Raw genomic sequence first — 14,309 nt, 5'->3', positions numbered from 1 at the left:
ACAATGGAGTACTACATGGCAATGAGAAAGAATGAAATATGGCCATTTGTAGGAAAGTGGATGGACCTCGAGGGTGTCATGCTAAGCGAAATAAGTCAGGCAGAGAAGGACAGAAACCATATGTTTGCACTCACAGGTCTAACAGGAGAAACCTAATGGAGGACCAGGGGAAGGGGAAGAGGGAAAGAGTTGTGGAGAGAGAGGGATGCAAAATTTGAGAGACTATTGAATGCTGAAAATGAACTGACGGTTGAAGGGGAAGGGGGAGGGGGAAAAGAGGTGGTGGTGATGGTGGAGGGCACTTATGGGGAAGAGCACTGGGTGCTGTATGGAAACCAATTTGACAATAAACTATTTAAAAAAAAAAATAAATAAATAAATAAACATAAAAAATTAAAAAAAAAAAAAAAGATGCTCCTCAGTACAGAATGGACTAAAGAAAACTAAAAGCTCACATAATCTAAGTTTGCTTAATAATAAAATAAAATTTGTTTAAAAAATATCACAGCTCAAAACACAATGAAACCAATACTAAAAGTCAAAACAAAGAAGTACAACCAACTCTCAATAATTCTAAGATAATTTGAAAGTATTAATAAGAATTACATAAAAAAAAAAGAATAGAGATACAGTTCACCAATTAGGGGAACTGACTTCAGGCTCCCCCCTTTTCCACCTCAGGTAAAATTAAGAATTGGCTGTACTAAAGAGAAGAAGGCCAAGAGCTAGTTGTCCAGTTGCGTAACAGCCAGAATAGCAGAATGAGAACCATTTAGTGAATTCCGGAATTGATTCTTATCTACAACACTGACCCTACAATTGCAAAGAAAAGATCAGACTACTTTTTGAGTTATATCTGTTTCCAAACTGATCATGTAAGGCTATTCCATGGCATGCATAATTAACAATTCTAGCTCTATTCAGCATTCTTTCTCCTCCATTCTTGAATCCAGCACACGCAATAGTTAGATTTCTACCCACAAACGAAAGCCCAAATGCCAGTCTTTGGTGGCAATCTGTACATGCAGATGTGCGGCTTCAGAATACCTCCAAAAAGTCCACTAAATGGGTAGGCTAAAAAGTGAAGTCATTAAAAAAAACTTTTACAATGTTTTCTGTTTTGTTTGTATGAATTTAAAAATCAAATCTTAATCCTACTTACTATTTGGTGGCCCTGTTGCCTGGTAGGGTGGATAAGATGCTGAAATAGTAGGACGAGAGAAGACTGGAGGTTCATCTCCAAACACCACAATCATGACCTGAATAAGCCCCAACAAGTCTGACTGTGGCTAAAAACAGAAAACAAATTTAAGTCAGCTACAGATTTGCTTTTTGGCAAGCAAAAAAAAAAAATCAAACTGATTCAGAATGACCATTTCTTACCGGTTTTCAACTGAGCTTGTAACTTTTTTGTCGGACCCAAAACATGGAAATTCTACTGAATTAATTTAATAAAGCTAGGTGATTTTCACTTAGCGCTTACATGTAGCAAAGCTGGTGCTTCATGAATATAAAAATGACACTAGCCAAAGCAGTATAATGCAAAATTCAGGTAGTACTGCTCTTCATGTGACTCTGTACAGCTAACTACAAAACTTTTACGTATTTCCTATGGACAAATTAAGTTTTCTGGTACAAATTCAGGATGAATGTAAACAGTAGTCACAAATATTATTTAAGGCCTTTAAAAGATAACAATGCTACCTTGGAAACATGTTCTGAGGCTAATTTTTATTAGACAGTATTATGACTTCTAAAATTATAGGTATGCTCTGCCTTAAATAGATCATTGTACAAAAGATATAAATTGTTATAGAATCTTTCCTTCCAATGGTGATTGTTTTTCCAAAAGGTTGCTACACTTTTCTCTCAAGTATCACTGGACCACTACTAGAAGACAAACTAGACTAGGCAAAGTTGTTCAAGGCAGCATATTTGATGGTTCCATTGTCACCCCTTAATATATTTTGTGTACATTTCATCTCATATACTTCATTCCTGAGTTCATCAGGTTCTGAAGGATTACTCAAACATCTAGATCAGCTACCTGTCGTCTTCACACCTTCTCTTTTCCTAATAGAAGTGTTCACTAACAATTTTAAACTTTCTAAAGCACCAAACTCATCTCTTGTGTTCAATTTCCCCCATCTTATAGACAATGGCAGAAAGCTTTCTGTGAAAACTTGCCAACTCCCACTATTCCCAAGCCCTTTGTTTATGAATCTAAAAGCGGAGACCGGGGGGCAGCATGTGCAGTGTCTGCAGCATGAAGGCGTGTGGGCTAGAGACCACACCTGGCTGGGGCAGGGTAGCTACTGAGCAGACACACCTTCTTCTCCAGTTAATTATCTGGTTCAACAAAACTCTCAGCCTAAATCATAACTTCATACGTTTTAAAAATTGAGATATAATCTGCATACCATAACATTTACCTTCTGAATTCAGTGGTTTTTCCATCACCAGAAGATTTTCATCACTCCCAGAACAAATCTATAGCCATTAGTAGTCACTTCCCATCCCACCAAACCCCTACCCACAGCCCACGACAATCTATTTTCTGTCAATGGCTTTACCTATTCTGGACATTTCATATACATGGAGTCATACAGTATATGACCCTTTATATCTGGCATCTTTCACTTAGTATAAGATTTTCAAAGTTCATGCAGGTTGTAGTATGAATCAGTACTTCATGTATTTTCATGACTAGTTTAGTCAGACCATGTTTTATTTTAATTCTTTATCATACCATTTATCTCACACAAAATTCTTGGAAAAAATTAATCTAATCTATAACTAGTTCCTGGCATATTGTAAAGCAACGGGTCATGAATTCAAACTGATTCAGAATGACTAATTCAGAATGATTCAGGATATGAAAAAATAGGAATACTGCAGCCTAAGGACCAACTGAAACAGACTACACTTTAATAAAACTGCTTTCCCACCGAAAATCCTGCATGTAAAATTCCTCTCTTCTAGAAACCCCTTTTTAACTTGTTTTTCCAGGAAGCAATAGTCAGGATTAGGATCAATAAGCAATTTCAACAGTAAGATCAAGCTAAATAACAAGCAGCCCCACTTTATGTTGGGCTAGACTATTGTAGCAGCCTCCTAAGCGGCCTCCAGTTTTACTTACTGAGCACTAAGAGTTTTCTATGAAAGTTCGAGCTCCCCCTTCTGTAACAGAGAGCTAGATGTTGCTGAGAATCAGCTGTTTGGGCAGGGACAACATACTCCAGCCCTTCCTGCAACTAGTTTTTACCAATGGGCCATGAGCAGAGGTGAGTTAACTTCTAGGCCAAGGTGGAGAAGAAAGGAGCTGCTCCTTTACCCTCTTGTTGCCGGTCTTCTTTAATGCACAGGACTCCTACATCCTGAAAGATGGCGGCACCACAAACTGAAAAGAGCCCTGGTCCCTAGTACCAAGTAGAGGAAAGCTGCCTGCCATGAGGAACCCTCCCAGGGGACTACAATATGGACAAGAAACTTCTACAGTATTAAGCCTCTTAGCATTTTGGGGTTTATGTTATAAAGCAACTAGTGATTATTAGAGAGTTAATCAATGTATTCATCTAGTATACGTCCAACATTATACCTAATAATCATTGCTCTTAATACACTGCTCTTGTTCAAAAGTCTAAAAAATGACTCCCAACTGTCTACTGAAGGACAAAGTCCTTAGCTAACAATCAGGATACTTCATGGTATAGCCCTGAATACCATACTAAAGTTAGCCATCGTTGTGTCTTTTCTATGAGATCTGTCACACATAATGTATGACATATATAACTTTAAAGAGTAATAATAAAATGCCTGGGAGCCATTATCCAAGCTAAGAACTAGAAGACTGACAATAATTTAGGAGCTCCAGGCTGCATCCCCTCTGTCTACTCAAGAGGTAAACCACTTATCTGACTTAGTGGATAATCACTCCTTTTGCTTTAAATGTACCACCTTATGAATGATTTCCTAGTTTAAATTGGCTTGTTCTTGAACTTCATATGAATTTAACCAAAAGCTGTGCATTCTATTGAGATTTGTTGCTTTTGTTTAGTCATGTTTGTAAAATATGTTCCTGTCAGAGTATAGCTATATTTAACTTTTCATTGGTGCATACAGTAATAAATATACTACAATTTCTTTATTCCTTTTCCTGTTCTTAATAATCAGCAAAGTTGTATCTGACCTTCGGGAAAGTAGGCTACAGCAATTCTTGCTCTATTTCCTAGTATGTATGTGCAGGGTGACTCTTGTACAGTGGTTCTCAACGGGGGGTGATAGATTTGCCTCCTGGGGTGGGTCTTTAGAAATGCCAAGGGACATTTTTCATTGTCACAACTGGGCATTATGCTATTGGCATCTTGTGGGTAAAGGCCAGAGATCCTGCATTCTACAACGGACAAGACAGCTCTCCCACAATAAGGATTTCCCAACCTATGATGTCAATAGTGCTGAGGCATGTACCTAGGTGTGGAACTGCTAGGGTATGTAGTGTTATCTCACTGTAATTCCAACTTACATATCCCTCACTACTAGCAGGGTTGAATATCTTTCCATGTTTATTGGCAATGAGGATTTCTCTTTTGTGAAGTCCCTATTCAACAGTTTTATCTAAGGGTCCCTGGGTGGCTCAGGCCATGGTCTCACAGTTCATGAGCCTGAACCAGCGTCTGGCTCTTAGCTGACAGCACCAAGCCTGCTTAGGATTCTCTCTCTGCCTTTCCCCCACTCTCTCTCTCAAAATAAACTTAAAAAAATTAAATCTTAAAAAAAAAAGTTTTATCTATTTTTCTACTGAATTTCTTTCTTTTAGGATTCTCAAGATGCTTTTATAGTTTGGATATTATTCTGAGGGTATTAAGTATCACAGATCTATTCCAGTTTGCGGTTAGTTTTTTCATACTTTTCAATGTGTCTTTAAATAGTTCTCAAGTTTATATAAATTTAAGGTAAAATTTATTATTCTTTCCCTTATAGTAAATGTTTTGTGTCTTATCAGAAACAAAAACAAAATCAGGGGCACCTAGATGGCTCAGTCAGTTAAGCAACTGACTCTTGATTTCGGCTCAGGTCATGATCTCATGTTTGTGAAATGAAGCCTCGTGTCAGGCTTCACGCTGAGCATGGATTCTCTTTCTCCCTCTCTCAAAACAAATAAATAAACTTAAAAAAAAACTTATTGCAAGATCTTGAAGGTAATCTTCTGTATCGGTTTTCCTTTTTCCTTTCACAATCTACCTGAAATTTTTTGTGTATTCTATAAATAGGAACCCAACTGCCCCAGCTCCATTACTGAAAAGTTTGTCTTCTCTCCTGTATACTTCTCTGCTGTAATACCACTGTTACAGATCAAGTGTTTACAGACAGTGGATTTTTTCTGGGTTATTATGTTCTATCTACCATTTAAATATTTTGTAACAATTCCATACTATTTTAACTACCAGTTTTATAATATATTTTGACATCTGTAAGGTACTCTTCTTGGAGAGTACCTTAGCTATGCTTGATCTTTTGCGTTTCCATATAAATTTTAGATTCAGCTTATTGAGTTTACAAAAACAACAAATAAACAAAAACTGTTAGGAAAAAGACCACTGTGTAAAGACCATGAATAAGTTTCTCTCTCCTCTAAGTCTTAAGGTCTTTCAATAAAACTTAAATATTTTTCTATAATGTACCTATACATCTTTTCTAAGGTTTATTCATAAGTCACTAGCATTGAAAAAATATAAAGTATTCAGTTACCAGTTCATTACTTCTCTGCTCTGCAGAGTCCAATCTGCTACTAAACCTGTGTGTTAAGTTCTTAAATTGTATTATTCTGTTTTGCAGGTCTAAGATTTCCACTTGGTTCCTTTTTAATACAATTCTCCACCTGAACATATTAATCACAATCATATTTGAGTCTTTGTCTGATAACTAGACTACCTGGGGGTTGTGATGTCCAGTTTCTATTGTCTATTTTCTCCTCTTTGTCCTCTTTCTTAAAGTGCTTGATAATTTTAAATCGTATGCTAGAAACTGAAAAATCACAGAAGCACTATACACTATCTTCCTCTATGGTTTACCCTATCTTATGGCAGGCAGATACTGTGAGCATCACCTTAATAAAGTCAGGACTGAGCTGATTCAAGGCCCTTGGAGTGTGTTCTTCCAGTGGCATCATCTAAGAGCCTAGGATGTTAACTTAGACCCCTCCTCTTAAAAAAAAAAAAAAGTTTGTATTTATTTTGAACGAGAGTGAGAGCACATTTGTGCAAGCGGGAGAGAGGCAGAGAGGGGAAGAGAGAATCCCAAGCAGGCTCCATGCTGTCAGTGAATCTAACACAGGGTTCGATCTTACGAACTGTGAGATCATGACCTGAACTGATACCAAGACTAGGATGCTTAACTGACTGAGCCACCCAGGTGCTCCCCTCCTCCCTGACAAGGCTCCAAACTCCTAGCGTCTCTTTAACTGCAGAAAACTTGGCTAGGTTTTTCAGAGGCTTCTGCTTAGCTTTCTAACCTGTCTTTGAAGCTTGGTTTTCAGCTTCTCTTGAGGGGGAAACTCAGATTATCTAGTTTCATTCTTTGTAGCTTCCTCTTCTCCCATATTTTGGCTCTTAAAGTACTGGCTGTGTTAGCAGATGGAACAGCAACTGTTGTCTTTTCAATGCTGTGAAACTGCTAGCAACTCTGTAGGCTTCTTTTCCTCTTAGCTAAGGCCCTCCGCCCAGATTCTCAGTCTCTCATCCTGTATCAAGAATCAGTAAATACGCCTAGGGAAAGTTGGCAGAAGGCTGGGTCGTCTCTTTGCAGTTCTCTTTCTAAAGGATCTTGGCCCCTCATATCGTGATTGCCACAACAGTTCTCCAAAGCCTTTCAGAGATGTCCGTACTCTGACTATTCTAGTTGAGGGTAACACTGGTCTGCCTGAGCTACACCAACAGACACAGAAACAGAAGTTTCGTACTATTATTGTTACTTGATAGGAATACTCAGAGTAATGAGATTTGAACAGTTTCACAAATATATGCCACCTACACCACTTTTTAAAATGCATTTCCCATTGTATGAATCCCATCTATTCTTAAAGGTTCAACTCAAGCAAATGAAATAGTGACTATGTATATTCTGTAAAGTACCAAGCTCTCTACAAATATATTGCTTTTGGAGAACCTTTTCCAATTATCCAGCTCAGTGATTAGTATCTCATGTGAACTCCGCTTTCCTCCTGGGAATCCTCTGTGAGTGTTAACAGAAAGTAGATGGTAGGGAGCAAAATACATAAAATGCAATCAATTCACAGAAGACTGTTGATACTTACGTGTTTCCATTCATGTAGATAAGGAAGATATATCTTCCCGTTTGCATCAACATGCTTTCCTGTTTTAATAGTCATTGAACTAGTAGGCTTAACAAAACAGATAGGGGGATTATATGGGTATGTGTCCAGCAGCCACAGGCATATTGGAATATTATATATATTACCTGAGAGAGAAAGAGAAACTTCAATTACTCTATTTTTTAATAATGGCTTAGTAGGTAAGCAAGAGAGAGCTACAACTAAGCAACACTTAGAAAATCACAACAAATATTTTATGTTTCCAAGTTCCTTTTAAGATGTTTCTCAAATTTTCAGTTTGTAAAATACATCAGCAGGATTAAGGAGCTAATTGATCCCACTCTGCCACTGTCAGCTTGCTGCTATAGTAACACTCTTTGCAGGTTATCTTATGGATAACTTTGCAACGTGAGTCTTGTCATTTCAGTTCTAAGGTTCACTGGGAAGGGATGTATAAGGAAGACCATGGATTATGGTGTCCTGTCAGAAAGTGATATAATAAGCTACACTTGAAATCCCTTGCCAAAAGCCAGACTAACTGCCAAACAGATGCTGATCAGTGGCCACAGCCTGACTGGTCCATATGGAATTTTCAGCAGTAGTTACTCAGCATCAAAATGTCATATCTGTTTCTTGCTTTAGGTAACAGAATCTCAGTCAAGGAATTAGACTCGATGTAGTCAAAGTGAACAGTGTTTCAAAGGATCAGCGTTAACATACTGAACTTAAGTCATCTCGTTTTCTTACCAAGCTCAAAGCCCAATGTCCCAAGTAATCACCTGAATCACCTAACAGAATTCAGATTCATTTTTCCCTTTTGGAAACAGTTTCACTTCATATGAATATATGCATATAAATTGCACTTACAAGAAATCAAACAGCTGTGGGACTTTGGATTTATTTTTTACTCAAAACTACAACTACAATGGAAAAAACAAACACTCCAACAGAATATATCCTACACATAAAACAGACGTTTATTTCAATCACCAAAAATTCTTTGCTTTGTGAAAATAAAGAATTCTACAGAATTACTTAGTTTTAGGAATTATGCCATATGAATAGGGAAGAAAAAGGTAGTTTAGATAATATATATTTTCATGTATGCTTGAATATATTTATATGTATATTATATTCATATTCATATATGTATTCACATATATATGGAATACAGACATTAAACATTTTAAATTATGCCATAGTTTCCTGCCTCCCTCTCCCCACCATATAACTATTTCTCCCACCTGTGTTTCTTTCTTGAGGGCAAAGGCAAAGTCAATAATCTTGAATTTTACTCAATCCTTCCTAAATTCATCATTGCTGCTTTATACAATGCTGATGCTCAAGTGTTTTCTCTCTCTGCTTGGAACATCCATTCTGATATAAATGGTTGATTCATCCTTTATTTATTAAAAAATTTTTTAATGTCTTTATTTTATTTTTGAGAGAGAGAGAGAGACAGAGAGTGAGCTGGGGAGGGGCAGAGAGAGAGGGAGACACAGAATCTGAAGCAGGCCCCAGGTTCCAAGCTGTTAGCACAGAGCCCGATGGGAGGCTTGAACCCACGGACTGTGAGATCATGATCTGAGCCGTAATAAGTTGGATGCTTAACCAACTGAGCCACCCAGGCGCCCCGGCTGACTCATCCTTTATATCAAATTCAAATTTTATTTCCTCCAAAATCTTCCCACATGGTCTTATTCTCCTCTGTAATCATTATACAGTAGTAATAGGACACTGCAAATAACTATTCCCTCTGTTTCTCCTACTTGTGCAAGTTCTTCCAGAGAAGATACATCCTGTATTCACCTTTGTATCCACAGCCCCATCCCCTAGGCCTCATGCACAACAGGTACTATATAAAATCAATGGATATATTAGAGGCACAGGTCTCAGGTAATTGCGAGGAATAATTAAAACACAGAACTGTCCAAAAACAGAACAGTTGTTTATGAAACTGAATGCTCCCTTATCACTGAACGTATTCCAGCAGAGACTGGCCAAGAGAGACTTAAGTATCCATCATCAGCATTATCACCTGTTGGGGCCCAATAGGCAAAAATATCCCTCAAACAATATTTGGCCTCCTGGGCCGCACATGTGGCTTCTATTCATCCTGTCTGTGATTTTCTCATTGCTTTGTAAAGAGACATATACTTTTGGGCTTTGAATCAACTTGGTTCGGTCAGTGGCGCCAGCCCTCCCCTTACTTTTCTTTCTAGCTCTTTGTCTGCTGTTGGGAGTAAACCGCAAACCTCTGCCAAAAGATTTGTCTATTAAAGGATAAGCATCTTGCCCATGCATAACTGATGCGGGGTCTTAAGAAATGTAAATATCCTCATAGAATTCTTCAGGCTCATCTTCGGCTTGAAGCCAGACTATTATTAGGGAATCCCTCTCTTTCAATGACTTGATGATTCCTCATATTTACACCTGTCCTGTTAAACATGAACCTTTCCAGAGCATGTCTTCACTTCAAAGACCTTGAACTATGTAACCATTAAAGAAATGATGTAATCACCCATGGTATATAAGACCCTGGCCATCTAAGTAAAACGTGGCTTTACCACCATCCACGTTGTCTGTCTGGTCTGTCTTGTCTTGTCTGTCTTCTTTTGTAGAGATATTGCGCCGACACCAACCCCCTACTCGGGACCTTTCGACTGGGGTGCGTGGGCTGGTCCCCCGCAATCACCAACATTATAACCATAAATGACAGCTACTTTTGATATTTGTTTATTACATACCAGGCTCTGTGTTAAGTCTTCACATTATCACAAAGAATTCTTCTTTGAGTTAGATCTATTATCCAATTGTTATGTCCACTGTCATGTCACAAAAATGACAGTATTACAGAGAGAGAACTGAAACCTTACTCTGCCTGACTTTAAAGCCTCTACCTTAGCCACTATACGATACAGCTTTCCACTGTTGGAAAAGCCAGGATGGGATGGGAGGCTGACCTACAAGGCACCTAAAATCCCTTTCTAGGAGCACCTGGTTGGCTCGGTTGGTAGAGCATGTGACTCTTCATCTTGGGGGTTGTGATTTCAAGCCCCTATACTGGGTGCAGAGGTTACTTAAGAATAAAATCTTTATTACAAAAAAAAAATCCTGTCTAGTTATAAGATTCTCTGATTCTATGAAACATCAAACTCTTCTGGTGCACTGAGGCACTTATTTGTTGATACACCTTTGTAAAGGGGGGAAAAGGTGAAAATATTACGTGCTGCTGCCAAATGAAGTTCAATTAGAATAAAAGTTAAAAATATCTATATTATCATGAAAGTCATGAGAAAGTAGGTTTAATTGCATGTAACTCTTTGGCAACCTACCAGGTGAATTGCAATGCATCTATACTGGGAACATGAATTACTTAAGAGGCTTACCTTTATAAGGCACAGGAATTGTCCCAGTGAGGTTCATCAGTTCCCTGGAACTGCCATCATTAAAAACTGATGAAAGGAAAGGATAGTGATTCAATCGTCACTGACACTCCCATATAAGCTATTCTTTCAGAAACACTGCTTAAAACTCATAATTACTCTTGAAAGGAGTTAACTTGTTAATGTATCATCCATTTCGTCCAATAATAAAATGTCCCTTGTTGATTCATTCAGTGGGATCAGTTTTTAAACGAGTAAAGATCCTTTGAATTACTTGGAAAAATGAATGTGAGTGCTACAGTCCCAGTAAACATAACCTCTGGGTCGCCAACTAATAGGATTATAAAGTTACTTAAAAACCACTATCAAACTGATACCATACTAAATGTTAACCTAATATCACTAAATTTTAGATTGCCCAGGTGTTTATCCCTACTCAGTATCACTCCCAATCTGAATATAGTATCAAAACACAGTATTAAAAAAAGTTTTCAGTCAAATATAGTCATATTTTGATACAAACACTTCTCATATCATGAAAGTTTTTCTATCTGTAATTGATTATAACTAGGGCACATAATTTATATTTTATGGACCACTGTTATTTGTAACAACAATTTGGAATTAACGCCGTATCACACAGGGAAAAAGCTGTAATGTGCTGAACTGCACTGCTGATCTCAGTTCTTTTACTTACTATTGACAATTACAAACTGTGCTATAATTTACTCTGATTTAGTATATTTTTAAAAATCACCTTATTTAAATTTAGGGCTTTAACTACTCTAAAAAAGCATGGTGAAAATAACAGTTTAGACTTGGTCCAGCCATATAAACCTATACAAAATGTATTCAGTGATGTTGGAGTGTTTGTCAGTTTAAGTAAACACATTTATTCTTTAGCATCCAGTAAAAACCAAACACAGTAAAGTTCTGGCCCCGGTCACTTTTTTCCCTTATGGAAGCCATTTTAAAATTAACTCTAATTTTGGTAATATGAGTCTTTCCCCAGATCTAAGTACAGTAGTACAGTATGTGGATAGGAAGGAGAATCATGCCCTGGGTTTGGGAGAGGAATTCCTGTTCATGTCTTCGCTGTTCAGAAAACTCAGGACTGACTGCCCCTCTGTTAACCCCATGTCCAGGCTCCTAATGTTTTTAAAGCCCTTGGCGTGAGTGGAGGTTAGAGTGAGAGTCTCACCTACAAAACTTGGCCCTCAGTGCCAAGAGCCTCATGATGGACAGGAGGCGGCATGGGTATTCCCTTGGCACTGGCACATTGTGGGGTTTACAAGGACACAGAGTTGGAGAGATGACATTAGGATCAGTGAAGACAAAAAGACTTTTTCTTTTTTAAAAGAATAACTCTAGGTATTGTCATTTCTTACTTAACTCTCAATTTTTTTCTTCATCTCAATACAAAGGGGACGCACACTGTCACCTACCTACTCTATAGAATTAAGGACTATATTTTTTAAAATGTTTTCCTCATCTATAAAATGAAAGAGACATTCCAGAATATTGTTTTACAAAATGTGTTCCTAATAATATAAAGAGATGCTCTGGGGAGAAAAAAAAAGTTCCATAGTTAATCAGCTTTGGGGTATACTATACATAGGAGACTCTCTTCTCTCTTCTCTTGGTGAGTATAGGCTCTGAGATACCTTGCTGCAAAGAAGCCCATTTAATTTTAATTTATAATTGCCCATCCCCACAAGAAACATTCTTCATAACTGTGGATAAAATTTGGGTGAATGATAAACTAAACAGTTTCTAAGGTCTCCTCTAGGTCTAAATTTGCATAGCGCTGTAAGAGTATCTTTCTAAAACTTAAAATAGCTAAACAAATAAGTTATTACTAGTTCGTGTCTTTTCTTTTTTTTTTTTTTTAAATGTTTTTATTTATTTTTGATACAGAGAGAGACAGAGCAGGAGAGGGGGAGGGTCAGAGAGAGAAGGAGACACAGAATCTGAAGCAGGCTCCGGGCTCTGAGCTAGCTGTCAGCACAGAGCCCGACGTGGGGCTTGAACCCACGAATGTGAGATCTGACCTGAGCCGAAGTCAGAGGCTTAACCGACTGAGCCACCCAGGTGCCCCGTTCGTGTCATTTCTTATCCCCCTAACACTTTTATTAGGTGGAGGTTCAGTCCAACAAAGGAAAAACCAACAAACTTAGAGGAAAATGGGAAACCTACAATTATTAAAGCGTAAACTCAAAATACAGCAACTGATTATTTTTATCATACAAACTCACCATATGAATCCAACACAGGTTTGAGATCTTTGTATAAAGTAATAACATTGACAGTTTCACGTACAGTTAGGTCTCTGTATTTGTACTGAAAAGCAAAATCACACAGGAATTTAGTTTAGATCCAATGCACATATTTACTGCGACGTTATTTTCTTAAAATTCTATTTTCTTAATAGCACTCTTCTTAGAAGTATTGGTTCTCACTTATCATTAACAAAGCCTGAAAGAACCTTGATAGCTTTCTCTCTAACAACCTATTCAAATCCTTTACTCACCTCCATTTTAGCTCCTCTTTCCAACTGGAAAGACCCTCCACCAAATCAAATCTTAATCTTTTTCAAATCTAGCTTTCATCTCTCTCCTCCTCTTTAATGACTCCTTTTCCCAACGTCCTTTTAGCACACAATGATCTCTCCCTTACCTCCAAACTCCAGCATTTACTGTCAATACCAATTATTCTGCAGTTTGTCATTTATTGCACTGTATTTTCACACTTTGTACTACTCCACTCCAGGAAAACGAGGAACCTGGCTTACACATTCTTGACGGATGAGGAGTTCAGGAGATGGGGACCTCCATCTTATTACAATTTATCGAATCTCACCAACTAATGAGCTCCATCAAAGCTTTCAATCAGCTTTTAGTACTTCTCTCTTAAAAGGAAGCAATAAGTTACTCCAAAAAGAAAGACTCCAAGAAACAGGACAGAGACCAAAACAAACAGAAAAGAAGGAATTAAGAAGTAACAGAAAAAAAACGCAAGGAGCAGAAGAAAACTTCAAAAAGATTTAGCATTAATACCTTCAAAGAAGAAATGATGTTGCATTCATGAAATAAGAACACCCAAAGAAAGGACTCTTGCACACAAAAAATGTGATAGTTGGGAAAGCAAGCATTCAGTAGGAGGATTAGAATATATGGTCAAAGAAATCTCGCAAGACTAGTGCAAAAAGAGATAGTATAGACAGACAATAAGGAAGAAAAATAAAAGAAAAATTAGGGAATAAATCCAGAAGGTCTACTGAAAGGCATGTATCTCTTCAGCATTTCTTGCCTTCTTTTGTCTTTTGCCCTTTTCCATGCTATGGGATCTGTACTATTAGCACACAAACCTGTTCTCATTTTGACCATCTTATTGGCACAAACACACTCCTGCCCCCCGCCCCAGCAGCTACAACAACATTTCTCACGGTTCTCCTTTATAGCAGCTCTTGCAAGGAGCTCCCTACATTTGCTGCCTGTGACTGCTCTTTTCCTCCTCTTTCTTTTTAGAACTTTTTATTATGGAACATTTCAAACATATCCAAACGTAGGCAGAATAGTACGATGAGTACCCTA

The 14,309-nt window shown here is 37.8% G+C and overlaps 1 protein-coding gene across 2 annotated transcripts in view; it reads right to left on the bottom strand.

Annotated features, from left to right (window-relative positions):
* Positions 1 to 14,309, bottom strand: part of TSG101 (tumor susceptibility 101) — a 43,423-nt gene that overhangs the window by 26,044 nt on the left and 3,070 nt on the right. The window contains exons 1-5 of one of the 2 annotated variants that reach the window (XM_029956040.1): positions 13,508 to 13,611; positions 12,972 to 13,056; positions 10,720 to 10,785; positions 7,313 to 7,476; positions 1,163 to 1,289 (exon numbers count right to left, since the gene is read on the bottom strand). In XM_029956040.1, coding sequence (XP_029811900.1) covers positions 1,163 to 1,289; positions 7,313 to 7,476; positions 10,720 to 10,756 — 328 coding nt within the window. In that variant the 5' untranslated portion in view covers positions 10,757 to 10,785; positions 12,972 to 13,056; positions 13,508 to 13,611. Of the gene's footprint in view, positions 1 to 1,162; positions 1,290 to 7,312; positions 7,477 to 10,719; positions 10,786 to 12,971; positions 13,057 to 13,507; positions 13,612 to 14,309 lie in introns of those variants that run through there. The other variant, XM_029956039.1, reaches the window with a different exon arrangement.

This window comes from Suricata suricatta, chromosome 11 (assembly GCF_006229205.1).
Source record: "Suricata suricatta isolate VVHF042 chromosome 11, meerkat_22Aug2017_6uvM2_HiC, whole genome shotgun sequence".
Classification (NCBI taxonomy): domain Eukaryota; kingdom Metazoa; phylum Chordata; class Mammalia; order Carnivora; family Herpestidae; genus Suricata; species Suricata suricatta.
The sequence above is the reverse complement of the archived record's forward strand: the minus strand, read 5'-3'. Positions and strand labels throughout refer to the sequence as shown.